At 44.6% G+C, this 14275-nt stretch overlaps 1 protein-coding gene across 1 annotated transcript; it reads left to right on the plus strand.

Annotated features, from left to right (window-relative positions):
• The first annotated feature begins 10768 nt into the window (after positions 1–10768).
• LOC138367487 (uncharacterized) lies at positions 10769–12229 on the plus strand. The gene has a single exon (XM_069329157.1). The coding sequence runs from the start codon at positions 10769–10771 to the stop codon at positions 12227–12229; it is 1461 nt and encodes a 486-aa protein (XP_069185258.1).
• The last annotated feature ends 2046 nt before the right edge of the window (positions 12230–14275 follow it).

Raw genomic sequence — 14275 nt, forward strand, 5'->3', positions numbered from 1 at the left:
TCCATCTATCTGCCTATCCATCCATCTATTAATTGATCTATCCATATATATATATATATATATATATATATATATATATATATATATATATATATATATATATATATATATATATATACATCTATCTATCCAACTATCTATATATCCACCTATCTATATATCCACATATCTATATATCCGCATATCTAAATATCCACATATCTATCCCTCCATCCATATATCAATTTATCTATCTATATATCTAACTATTTATCCATCTGCTTATCAATCCACTCTGTATATATCTCCGTCGGAGCCGGTCGGCTGAGCGGACAGCACGCGGGACTTGTGATCCTGTGGTCCTGGGTTCGATCCCGGGTGCCGGCGAGAAACAATGGGCAGAGTTTCTTTCACCCTATGCCCCTGTTACCTAGCAATAATAAATTAGGTAACTGGATGTTAGTCAGCTGTCACGGGCTGCTTCCTAGGGGTGGAGGCCTGGTCGAGGACCGGGCCGCGGGGACACTAAAAAGAAAGCCCCGAAATCATCTCAAGATAACCTCAAGATAGATCACTATACCCTTCACCGCTTCCTTGATGAATTTTGCTTTTAATTACACAACTCCACGTTTATCGCGCGCCATATTTCACTATCCCCTCCACGAAAATATGCCAGAGTTGTAGATATAATTACTAATATTTCTTAAATAATATAACTCAGGCCTGCCCCTGACATAGGTACCTACCATGGACTATGTTTTCCTCGTGTCAGCATCAGAATGGCTTCTAAGAAACACTTCAGGCTTTGCCTGTAGCTATATATTACATAATAAGTATTTGCATGTTACAGTGGGAACTGTCAGGATCTTCCGATAACCAGGAGCTCGCTACAACGTCTTGTATGACACTGGAACACACTACAATAGGTTGTATGACACTGGAACACCCTCCTATAACAGGTTGTATGACACTGGAACACACTACAATAGGTTGTATGACACTGGAACACCCTCCTATAACAGGTTGTATGACACTGGAACACCCTCCTATAACAGGTTGTATGACACTAGAACACCCTCCTATAACAGGTTGTATGACACTAGAACACCCTCCTATAACAGGTTGTATGACACTAGAACACACTACAATAGGTTGTATGACACTAGAACACATTACAACAGGTTGTATGACACTGGAACACCCTCCTATAACAGGTTGTATGACACTAGAACACCCTCCTATAACAGGTTGTATGACACTAGAACACCCTCCTATAACAGGTTGTATGACACTAGAACACACTACAACAGATTGTATGACACTAGAACACACTACAACAGATTGTATGACACTAGAACACACTACAACAGGTTGTATGACACTGGAACACACTACAATAGGTTGTATGACACTGGAACACCCTCTTACAACAGATTGTATGACACTGGAACACACTACAATAGGTTGTATGACACTAGAACACACTACAACAGGTTGTATAACACTTGAACACACTACAACAGGTTGTATGACACTAGAACACACTACAATAGGTTGTATGACACTAGAACACACTACAACAGATTGTATGACACTGGAACACACTACAACAGGTTGTATGACACTGGAACACACTACAACAGGTTGTATGACACTGGAACACCCTACAACAGGTTGTATGACACTAGAACACACTACAACAGGTTGTATGACACTGGAACACACTACAACAGGTTGTATGACACTAGAACACACTACAACAGGTTGTATGACACTAGAACACACTACAACAGGTTGTATGACACTAGAACACACTACAACAGGTTGTATGACACTAGAACACACTACAACAGGTTGTATGACACTAGAACACACTACAACAGGTTGTATGACACTGGAACACACTACAATAGGTTGTATGACACTAGAACACCCTACAACAGGTTGTATGACACTAGAACACACTACAACAGGTTGTATGACACTGGAACACACTACAACAGGTTGTATGACACTAGAACACACTACAACAGGTTGTATGACACTAGAACACACTACAACAGGTTGTATGACACTAGAACACACTACAACAGGTTGTATGACACTGGAACACACTACAATAGGTTGTATGACACTAGAACACACTACAACAGATTGTATGACACTGGAACACACTACAACAGGTTGTATGACACTAGAACACACTACAACAGGTTGTATGACACTAGAACACACTACAACAGGTTGTATGACTCTAGAACACACTACAACAGGTTGTATGACACTAGAACACACTACAACAGGTTGTATGACACTGGAACACACTACAATAGGTTGTATGACACTAGAACACACTACAACAGATTGTATGACACTGGAACACACTACAACAGGTTGTATGACACTGGAACACACTACAACAGGTTGTATGACACTGGAACACCCTTCAACAGGTTGTATGACACTCGAACACACTACAACAGGTTGTATGACACTGGAACACCCTACAACAGGTTGTATGACACTAGAACACACTACAACAGGTTGTATGACACTGGAACACACAATACAACAGGTTGTATGACACTAGAACACACTACAACAGGTTGTATGACACTGGAACACACTACAACAGGTTGTATGACACTAGAACACACTACAACAGGTTGTATGACACTAGAACACACTACAACAGGTTGTGTGACACTGGAACACACTACAACAGGTTGTATGACACTAGAACACACTACAACAGGTTGTATGACACTGGAACACACTACAACAGGTTGTATGACACTGGAACACACTACAACAGGTTGTATGACACTAGAACACACTACAACAGGTTGTATGACACTAGAACACACTACAATAGGTTGTATGACACTATATCACACCCCTACAACAGGTTGTATGACACTGGAACACACTACAACAGGTTGTATGACACTAGAACACTTTACAACAGGTTGTATGACACTAGAACACACTTCAACAGGTTGTATGACACTAGAACACACTACAACAGGTTGTATGACACTGGAACACACTACAACAGGTTGTATGACACTATATCACACCCCTACAACAGTTTATTCTTACGTCTCTCCAGAACGTCATCAGTCCTTCCCTTGTGACACATCCAGGCTGTGTGTTCGGGAACAGTGTAATACATAATGGGATACTTTCCATTAGCAACTGTGCCTTGTTCTCAATAATATTTGTGTCCAAGACTGAGCAGCATGTGCACAGAGTTAGGAAACGGCGCCCAACTTGTTGGTACATCGGGGGATCAAACGCCAATCCTGTAAGTAGCAGGAGAACGGATCGAAGGAGCCGTACTCATTCCCTTGGACCATCGGGAATCGAACGCCGACCCTGTAAGTAGCAAGTCATTATTTACGGATAGAAAGGTTCAAGGTTAGCTAGTCTGTGCTCGCCAAGGAGATCTAATCCGTGCCAATAGGAGAACAATTAAAGAACTTCCTTTTGTGACAAGTAATTTCTCGATTGGCAAAATTGAAGTGTGAGTGTGTGTGTGGGGGGGAAGGGATGGATTTCCGTGAATTGCTTCAAGTCAACAATTTTCTACCAATTTGAAAGCAAAGATGACGAATGAGTCCTTGGCCACCCGTGATGGTGGAGAGTCAAGTAGGGAGGTGATCAGGCCACCATACCCACACAGGTGTGTGAAGGAGCACACCTCTTGTGTCTCCTGCTGACAGGCTGAGGGCGTCCCTTTCCCATAGCTAATGGCAAGCCTTACCCTACTACGTGTCTCTGGAACACGATTCGTCGATCGGTTTCCAGCCAGGTAGCAAAATTACTAGTGAGTGAACAGGGGCGAAGAGTTAAGTACTGCATGGCGTCTAGTCAATCCTCCGTGGGTAATATGTTTAGCCCACCTCGCCATCACCTCTCTCCAGCACTTCCCTCTCTCCAACACTCCCCTCTCACCGCCTTGGGCAACACGGCAGCTCTATAGAATCTCAATATATTTCACTGCCCTTCCAGCACAGTCTAAAATACGACACTGCTGCAGTTATCCCTTTGTTCCTGTTGTATTTCCCTAGCAGTGAAGGGCGGCCTCCCCCAGGCACATGTGTGTGGGTGTAAATTGTGAGTGTGGCGGTGTCCTCGTCTGTATACATCAGTGTAGTGACCAACGTAGTGAGGTGAGATGATATGTTGCAACAGTTGCAACATATCACCTCACCCAAATGCGAGTATATAAGACAAGCTGTTCAATGTTAGCATTAAGTAAAACTCTGTTTAGTGTTTTCAGGTTACAGTTGTGTGTGTGTAAACTAAAGTCTTTGAAAATGTAATAAGTTATTACGAAACGCGTTCAAGCGTCGCGTCAGACTAGAAATAAAAATGAATTTTGGAGAATTGATTTTTCAATTACAATCGACAGTAAAAAGAAATATAAGAAATATTGAGAAAATTCGTGTTAGAATTATTAATCTTACTTTTTCGGTCATATTTAACAACATATGTTTACAAGAAAGACTGCAACCAAAGTATATATATATATATATATATATATATATATATATATATATATATATATATATATATATATATATATATATATATATATATATATATATATAAGTGAAAACGTCCATGTTAGGGCGTGCGTCTGGGAACACCCACCTGCATAGGTTGGAATCCTCATGACGGCTCGTGTGGATCTCCACAGTCATTAACATGTTTTGCCTCACCACATGTTCCTCGCCTCCTGTCACATGTCCTTATATTAAACACCGGGCACACTCCACGGGCGGTGAGGGAGGCGGTCCACTCCACCGCTGACCACTGGCTCGTCGTCCCCGCCTTCATCTTCACGTGTGGGTTAACGCCTCTAGTTTACAGCCACGATATTGTGACTTGCTGTGTGATAATGCTGACTCTCCCACTCTCCCAGTCGCCGGGTCGATACGGGCTCCCACACCTGCCGTAGGGTTTGTTTTCAGTTGAACTGAGCGCCGAGCGATCGAGGGTCGTCCTCCACGTCCCAACCTTACACGGGCGACCTGACTGCCTCTGGGAACCGAATTTAGTAACTTGACAAAAGCCTTGGGTAACCCTGTCATTGACTGGTGTAGGAGAGTCGTCGCCATATATGTGTCGAAGAAATCTTACATGTGACTACGTGAACTCTTTGTTTTTTTAAGGTTGTTGTTGTTGTTAAAGATTCGCTACCTGGAACAAAGTTCCAAGTAGCACGGGCTATGGTGAGCACGTAGGGGTGTTTGAACAAGTGGTGAGTTTTGTTTAAGATGCTTGAGAAAGTGGCATTCCCCTGGGATACCACCCACAACAGTTGGTGAGAGGGGAGAAAATGAAGAACTACAAATTAATGGTGTAACACTTGAATGGGTTGACAACTATCGGTACCTTGGCGTCACTGTCGGCTCTAACAAGGGGAAGAAAAAGGAGCTCAATCAACTCATAGGAACATGCAAAAGTCGACTCAGGGCACTGAAAGCCATGACCTGGAATGGACATGGAGCCTTTATTCCCGTGCTAAAAATGATTTACACAGCCTATGTGCGCTCCGTTATAGACTATGCAGCACCAGTTCTGTGCACTTACTCCCATAGCGATATGAAAAGGCTCGAAAGCATTCAGAATGAAGCCATGACAATCCTTCTTGGAGTTCCAAGAACTGCCAAAACGTCCAATCTACGAGAGGAGTTGTCCCTCCCCAGTGTTAAAAGCAGAATTAAGGAGCTGAATGCTAAGCTTGCAATTAGGATAGCCAGAGATCCCCAAAACAATGATATTGCTAAGAAAAAACTGAGTTCTGTGCTACTTTCAGGGGGAAACAGGAGAAGCAAAAAATGGCATCACAGATCAGTCTGCTACCTTGAAGAGCTTCACCTGCTTCAGCAAGCCCGTGAGCTCCTGCCTGTAGAGAGGTTACCTCCCTGGGAGGATGACTCATGCAAGATTATCATCAATGAAATGGCAATGAAAAAATCCAGCATGATAGCACAAGAAATGAGGCACAAGTATCTCGAGGAAATTTATAAAGAAGCTGTAGATGAACTAGATCAAATCTACACTGACGGGTCATCTAATCCTGTCAATGGCAGGGCTGGTGCAGCATACACTGTAATTAAGGATAATGCTTTCCAACGCAGAAATGAAGAAAAAGCGTGTATTGAGAACTATGCCTCTTCAACGCAAGCAGAGCTAACTGCCATTGTTATGGCGTTAAGGTTTCTTGAACGGAACACTAATGGTGCAGTGATTTGCACTGATTCAAAAGCAGCACTTCAAAGCCTAAGTAAAAATCGGGCAGAAAATCTTGCAATAGTCGCTGAAATTAAGAGAGCTCTAAGAGTACTTCCCAATCAGGGAAGAGTCGTCAAGTTTCTGTGGATCCCCTCCCATGTTGGAATATGTGGGAATGAACGAGCAGATGTGCTGGCTGCTGAAGGCACAGAAGATGACCATATTGAATACTTCATACCCAAGACTCTACTACAAATTAGAGGTATTGTCAGGCAACATCACCGTGACAAGGTAACTGAGGAAAGGAGGATAGAAGCACAAAACCAGTGAATCTGAACGATGGTACAACATGGTTGCAGCTGGCAATCCCAGTCATTATGGACGAAGAGGAGGAGGACGCGGGAGAGAATCAGTAATAGCGAGAATCCGTCTTGGATACAAATATCCATGGAGATACGGAATGGAAACAACTGTTGATCAGCGAAGTTGCAGAATCTGTGATGAGAGTGACGGACACCGCCTAGACCACTATCTACGTGAATGTGAACACCTGAGAGACATTAGAAGTATGTGTAGAATAATAAACCCCACATTGTTTGAATTAGGAAAGCACTATTTGTCAAATATTGATACTGTTCTTAAAAGATTTCCCCATTTTGCACCCGCAAGATAACGTAAGCTTTTACGGGTTGACATGTTAATCTTCTTGTTTGAGGAGCTGTTCACTTGAGACAGTTAAGCAAGTCCCAGCTGTGTCTGGGTACAAGTGACAGGATGAACAACCCAGCGGGTTTTCTTCCTTTTGGGGAGTGTTGTACATGCTGCTATGGCGGTATGTCCACTCACAAGATGAGTGGCGCTGCCCAATAAACTAGTCCCTTGGGACAAGATTTAAAATTTAACAGTTGGTGATCTCCCAGGTACCTCTTTTACTGCTAGGTGAAGAGCTGCATCAGGTGAAAGGAAAATTGCCCAATTCTTTCCATCCCGTCTATGGATTGAGTCAAGAACGAAGACTACTGTACTACAAGACCCCCTTTAATGTAAATTATATATCTTCCTCTATTCAGTATAGATAAATAACAGACCAACACTAAAGTATACACTGTGCATAGTAATTTTACATGTAAAATGGTAAAAATATTTCACTGTATATCCGACTGTATTTTTATACTCAAACTCAAAATAATAGTTTAAAGTGAACTGAATGTGTTGCTCTCAAAACTGTGGCATTATATCCAACAGCGGTATAGGCTTATTGGTAGTAAACTCTGTTCAGTGTACACATTGACACTGTTCAGTGTACACATTGACACTGTTCAGTGTTCACATGGACACTGTTCAGTGTACACATTGACACTGTTCAGTGTACACATGGACACTGTTCAGTGTACACATTGACACTGTTCAGTGTTCACATGGACACTGTTCAGTGTACACATTGACACTGTTCAGTGTACACATTGACACTGTTCAGTGTACACATAGACACTGTTCAGTGTACACATGGACACTGTTTAGTGTACACATGGACACTGTTCAGTGTACACATAGACACTGTTCAGTGTACACATGGACACTGTTCAGTGTACACATGGACACTGTTTAGTGTACACATTGACACTGTTCAGTGTACACATGGACACTGTTCAGTGTACACATAGACACTGTTCAGTGTACACATGGACACTGTTCAGTGTACACATAGACACTGTTCAGTGTACACATTGACACTGTTCAGTGTACACATAGACACTGTTCAGTGTACACATGGACACTGTTCAGTGTACACATAGACACTGTTCAGTGTACACATTGACACTGTTCAGTGTACACATTGACACTGTTCAGTGTACACATTGACACTGTTCAGTGTACACATTGACACTGCTCAGTGTACACATAGATACTGCTCAGTATACACATGGACACTGCTCAGTGTACACATGGACACTGTTCAGTGAACACATAGACACTTCTCAGTGTACATTAAAACACCTTCGCTGTACACTGATAGATTGCGACGAGATTGCTACACCTTCACTGAACACTGTCCACCATCTCACGTTATTGGAAGACAAAATAGCTCGAGGAGACATGATTACAATATACGGGATCACTATGTAACACCCATGTAGTGGGTGCTACATGGAAAATATTTTTCCGAGTAGTTGAATCTAAAAAAACATAATTTGCTCATTGTTAGAGTAGTTAGTAAATGGAATGCACTAGGCAGTGATGTGGTGGAGGCTCACTCCATACACAGTGTCACGTGTAGATATGATAGAGCCCAGTAGGCTCAGGAATCTGTACACCAGTTGATTGACGGTTGAGAGACGGGACCAAAGAGCTGAAGCTCAACCTCCCCACAATGACAACTAGGTGAGTACTGATGTACTTATACCTAGGTTGCTCTTCCATAACCACTAAAATCCCTCTCTCTTTCTTTCCCCCCCCCCCTCCCATAATCCCTTCCTGATACCCTCCCATTCTCCCTTTCCTTCTCTCCTATAATCCCATATACTCTCTCTCTCTCTCTCTCTTTCTCTCTCTCTCTCTCTCTCTCTCTCTCTCTCTCTCTCTCTCTCTCTCTCTCTCTCTCTCTCTCTCTCTCTCTCTCTCTCTCTCTCTCTCTCTCTCTCTCTCTTCTCTTTTCCACAGTTCCTTATACCCATCGCTTAACTCGTCACTTCATCCAAAAATCCAATCATTTATCCTAACCAGAGCAGCACGAGCCCAAGCAACCCACCTAACCTCTCGAGTCACAGGCATAGAAAAGGTGTATATATATATTATATTATATATATATATATATATATATATATATATATATATATATATATATATATATATATATATATATATATATATATATATATATATATATATATATAGTTGCTTTTTCATAATAGGTTGCATTTATAACGTTGGTTACAAATGCTGGGTAAAAAAACGTTACGTCAAAAGCGCGACCTACTAGCTAGCTGAGGAAGCATGTTAGGTACACTACGAACTGGTTGGATATGGAGCACCAACCACCTCTTGCCGAAATAATATAAATAATACGGAAAATCCCCATTAAATTCCATCAAATCCCAATAAATCCCATTAAAATTAATCCCAGAAAAACACTCGCCGTTACCACGACGTTTGCGTCTACATCAGTACGTCGTTACCACGTAAGACAAATAACGTTACGGGTACGAGGCTTGGGATTGTTGCTTTATTTGTTGGGATATCAAGTAAAACACTCTTTATTTTGTTCATAATTTACGGCGCGAAGGAGAACTTGGCCATTGAACAGACACAAAATGTTCAAAGGACCGACGAGTTTTGAACTGAAGCAAAGAAGAGAGGGCATGACACAATGGAGGAAGAGGAGGGAGGAAAAGACCCCAAAACACAATGAAAGAGAAAAAAATGAAAATAACACAGCGTAGAAAAGGAGAGAAGAAAGGCTTGAATGTACAGATAGATAAGATATAGATATAGCAACGTAGATAAGAGACTGCCAGACCAGTAGTGAATAGATAGGTTCAGAGAGGAGAAGAGTGTGATGAAAGAGTAAGATAATGTGAAGAGAGCAAGAAAAGTATGAAGTATGTGGAGAAAGCAATAGAAAGTATAGCGAAAGAAAGAGTGTGGAGAGAGAACAATCGATCCCAGAGAGAAGGGAGAAAGTGTGGAGAGCGAGCAAGTGTAAAGAAAAACATACAGAAGAAACAAAATCCCAGAAGGGAGAAGAGATAACCTTACACGGGGTGAGGGAGGGAGTGAGGGAGGGAGGGTGAGAGTGCAGGAGCTACAAAAGAGTGCAGAGGAGACAGAGGGAGAGAGAGAGAACAGTAAAGACAGGGAGAGGAGGGGGGAAGAGGAAGGGGAGATTTAAAAAAAAGTGAAGCAGAAATGTGTATTCCACATGGTTCCTGGTCTTGTGCTCCTGGAGACATAGACACGTTGGAGACGGGAATCGAACAGGATCCAGTCGATATCCAAGGGCCAGATTCACGAAAGCACTTACGCAAGCCTTTACGAACGTGTACATCTTTCCTCAATCTTTGACGGCTTTGGTTACATTTATTAAACAGTTTACAAGTATGAAAACTTCCCATTCAACTGTTGTTATTGTTATAAACAGCCCCCTGGTGCTTTGGAGTTCATTTACTGTTTAATAAGTGGAAACAAAGCCGCCAAAGATTGAGAAAACATGTACAAGTTCGTAAGTGCTTGCGTAAGTGCTTTCGTGAATCTGGCCCCAGGGATATGATTCATCAAGCTTAGTTACCCACATACGAAACCTATTCATCTTACTACATTTAAGCCAGCTTAGTTTGTATTTATTAAACAGTTTGTGAGCTCGGAAGCTCTGTGATGTTGGCCACACCCATAACAGCCTTAAGTCGACAATGACTTCGCAACGTTTCCAAGCTTGCAAAGTGTTTATTAAATACAGACAAAGCTGCCATGATTGAAACAAATGATGTACAGGTTTCGTAAGTGGCCACGTAAATGCTTGATGGCTCCTGGTGCAGGTGTGTAAACCATGTATATATGTTATGATGAGTCTGGCCAGCTTGTAGCGAAGGGTGCGCTGAACGTTCACACCTGCGAGGCGCTGAACGTTCACACCTGCGAGGCGTTTAACGTTCACACCTGCGAGGCGCTGAACGTTCACACCTGCGAGGCGTTGAACGTTCACACCTGCGAGGCGCTGAACGTTCACACCTGCGAGGCGCTGAACGTTCACACCTGCGAGGCGTTGAACGTTCACACCTGCGAGGCGCTGAACGTTCACACCTGCGAGGCGCTGAACGTTCACACCTGTGAGGCGCTGAACGTTCACACCTGCAAGGCGCTGAACGTTCACACCTGCGAGACGTTGAACGTTCACATCTGTGAGGCGCTGAACGTTCACACCTGTGAGGCGCTGAACGTTCACACCTGTGAGGCGCTGAACGTTCACACCTGTGAGGCGTTGAACGTTCACATCTGTGAGGCGCTGAACGTTCACACCTGTGAGGCGCTGAACGTTCACACCTGTGAGGCGCTGAACGTTCACATCTGTGAGGCGCTGAACGTTCACACCTGTGAGGCGCTGAACGTTCACACCTGTGAGGCGTTGAACGTTCACATCTGTGAGGCGCTGAACGTTCACACCTGTGAGGCGCTGAACGTTCACACCTGTGAGGCGCTGAACGTTCACACCTGTGAGGCGTTGAACGTTCACACCTGTGAGGCGCTGAACGTTCACACCTGTGAGGCGCTGAACGTTCACACCTGCGAGGCGCTGAACGTTCACATCTGTGAGGCGCTGAACGTTCACACCTGTGAGGCGCTGAACGTTCACACCTGTGAGGCGCTGAACGTTCACACCTGCGAGGCGCTGAACGTTCACATCTGTGAGGCGCTGAACGTTCACACCTGTGAGGCGCTGAACGTTCACACCTGCGAGGCGCTGAACGTTCACACCTGTGAGGCGCTGAACGTTCACACCTGTGAGGCGCTGAACGTTCACACCTGTGAGGCACTGAACGTTCACACCTGCGAGGCGCTGAACGTTCACACCTGTGAGGCGCTGAACGTTCACACCTGTGAGGCGCTGAACGTTCACACCTGTGAGGCGCTGAACGTTCACACCTGTGAGGCGCTGAGCGTTCACACCTGCGAGGCGCTGAACGTTCACACATGCGAGGCGCTGAACGTTCACACATGCGAGGCACTGAACGTTCACACCTGTGAGGCGCTGAGCGTTCACACCTGTGAGGCACTGAACGTTCACACCTGTGAGGCGCTGAACGTTCACACCTGTGAGGCACTGAACGTTCACACCTGCGAGGCGCTGAACGTTCACACATGCGAGGCGCTGAACGTTCACACCTGCGAGGCGCTGAACGTTCACACCTGTGAGGCGTTGAACGTTCACACCTGCGAGGCGTTGAACACCTTCCCTTTGGTGCCTTCTCTTCATAGTTTAATTACTTACTTTGCACGTGACTTAAATTGAAATTGAAGCATTCCATGTCGAGGACAGGAAGCATCTTAGGCTTATCGACGTACCTCAAGGCCAACTACTGACCCACCCCCCCCCCCCCCCCCCCGTCACCAGGATGCTACCCACAACAGCTGCCTAACTCCCCGGTACTTATCTACTGCTCGGGAGTTCTCCTTCTCGTGTGCTGGTCCTACGTTCTCCCTCTACTTACATCATTCTATGGTTTTCTTGATCACTATATACTCGAAGATTGGCTCATGTTGGCATTTCAAGAAGAAGTTTTCAATGTCCGTCTCACACTGCATGTAGAGCTGGTCTAACCAACTTCTCCTTTGTTTCCTCCCTGGTGTGTTGCACCAGAAATTTCCTCTCAGCCACTTCTGCCAACTTTGCCCTCCATGTCTCGTCTCCTGGCCTTGGTTTCACTGTTTCCTAGTCAAATTAGCCACGAATCAAAACTCCCAGTTCCCGAGGCATTACTTTCAGTTTATGGGTTGTGTCTACCAACCCTTCGAGTATATTAATGGTAGTTGTGTTCGTAATTTCTTGTTGTTGCCTGAGTTTTGTGTAGTTGATCTGAGAGTGTGTGTGTGGGTACGCCCGCGCCCGGAGCAGGGGGGGGGGGGCCTAGAGCAGGGGGCCCAGAGCAGGGGACCCAGAGCACAGGTCCCAGAGCACAGGTCCCAGAGCACAGGTCCCAGAGCACAGGTCCCAGAGCACAGGTCCCAGAGCACAGGTCCCAGAGCACAGGTCCCAGAGCAGGGGGGCCCGGAGCAGGGGTTCCCGGGGCCCCTGATATAGACGCGCGGGAACCACCTGTATTGTCTCATACTCGCTCAGCTCCGGAAATGCCTCGCTTGCAAAATTTATCTTCAAGCAGAAGATGGATGGGTAGCAATCCCCCAGGAACCTGGGTGTAGAGTCTGCCAGGAGGAGGGAAGGTGTAGGGACGGTGGGTATAAGGAAGGGAGATGGAAAATATATGGAAGGGGAGATGGAAAGTATAAGGAAGGTGGAAAAGGGAGGGGTATAAGGGAGATATTGCAATAGGAAGAGAAGTGGGACGATACTATAAGAAAGGAGAGAGTATAGAGATAACAAAGAAAGGAAGGAGGTAGAAGAAGGGGGAGAAGAGAAGAAGTGGGTTGTATAAAATAGCGGATAAAAGGAGGAAGAGGCGGAGGACAGAAGGGTAAGGAAAACAAGGAAGCAATGAAGGAAAAGGAAGGAGAAAGAGCAAAGACGTGGAAAGGGGGTCAGAAAGTGTGGAATAAAGAGAGGGAGGGAGAGAGAAGAGTGAGTGAGGAGACTGTTGTGAGTAGGAAGTGGTGTGATGATAGAGAGAGAGAGAGAGAGAGAGAGAGAGAGAGAGAGAGAGAGAGAGAGAGAGAGAGAGAGAGAGAGAGAGAGAGAGAATTACGAACTGAACAGTTCCCGTGAACTCCCTCGTTGCTACCTACCTACCTACCTACCTACCTACCTACCTACCTACGTACCTACCTACCTACCTACCTACCCACGAGACCAACGACCTCGCTAACAGCCCCTCACTATACACACACACGTAAACACCCTATATAACACCACACTCCACACAACGAACCGAACATTACACGCAGGAGTTGTTAGAATAGAAATGGCAGAGCAGAAAGACACAACGAGTTCACCGGGACACCTAAATGCATGGTTTGGTCGTTAGTGGCTGACATAACAATTATCCGATGCTTCAAATTCCAGCATTATGGACCATTTCGATAAAAATGGCGTCCGCTCATGGTTCGTTTTGACCCACAAAAAAACATTAAAGCAGCTTACAAGCGTTTAGGCGAATTAGCATTACGTGGGAGATGTAACAGCCTCGCAGAGTGGGAGGGGAAGGGGGGGAGGGGAGGGGGGGACATGCGCGAATTAGGTTTAATCAACGTTTAGCGTCCAATGAACGTTTTCATTGTCCAATTAGTGTTAAGTCAGTGCTTTCGGTATTCAATCAACGTTTCCATTGTTATTCAACGTTCTGAATGTTTAATCAACTTTAGATAAATATTATATTAACGCTAG

The sequence above is a fragment of the Procambarus clarkii genome, chromosome 22 (assembly GCF_040958095.1).
Source record: "Procambarus clarkii isolate CNS0578487 chromosome 22, FALCON_Pclarkii_2.0, whole genome shotgun sequence".
Classification (NCBI taxonomy): domain Eukaryota; kingdom Metazoa; phylum Arthropoda; class Malacostraca; order Decapoda; family Cambaridae; genus Procambarus; species Procambarus clarkii.

Excerpts from the sequence above, each read along its gene's own strand:
- LOC138367487 (XM_069329157.1), top strand. The coding sequence starts at position 10,769 with ATGTATATATGTTATGATGAGTCTGGCCAGCTTGTAGCGAAGGGTGCG.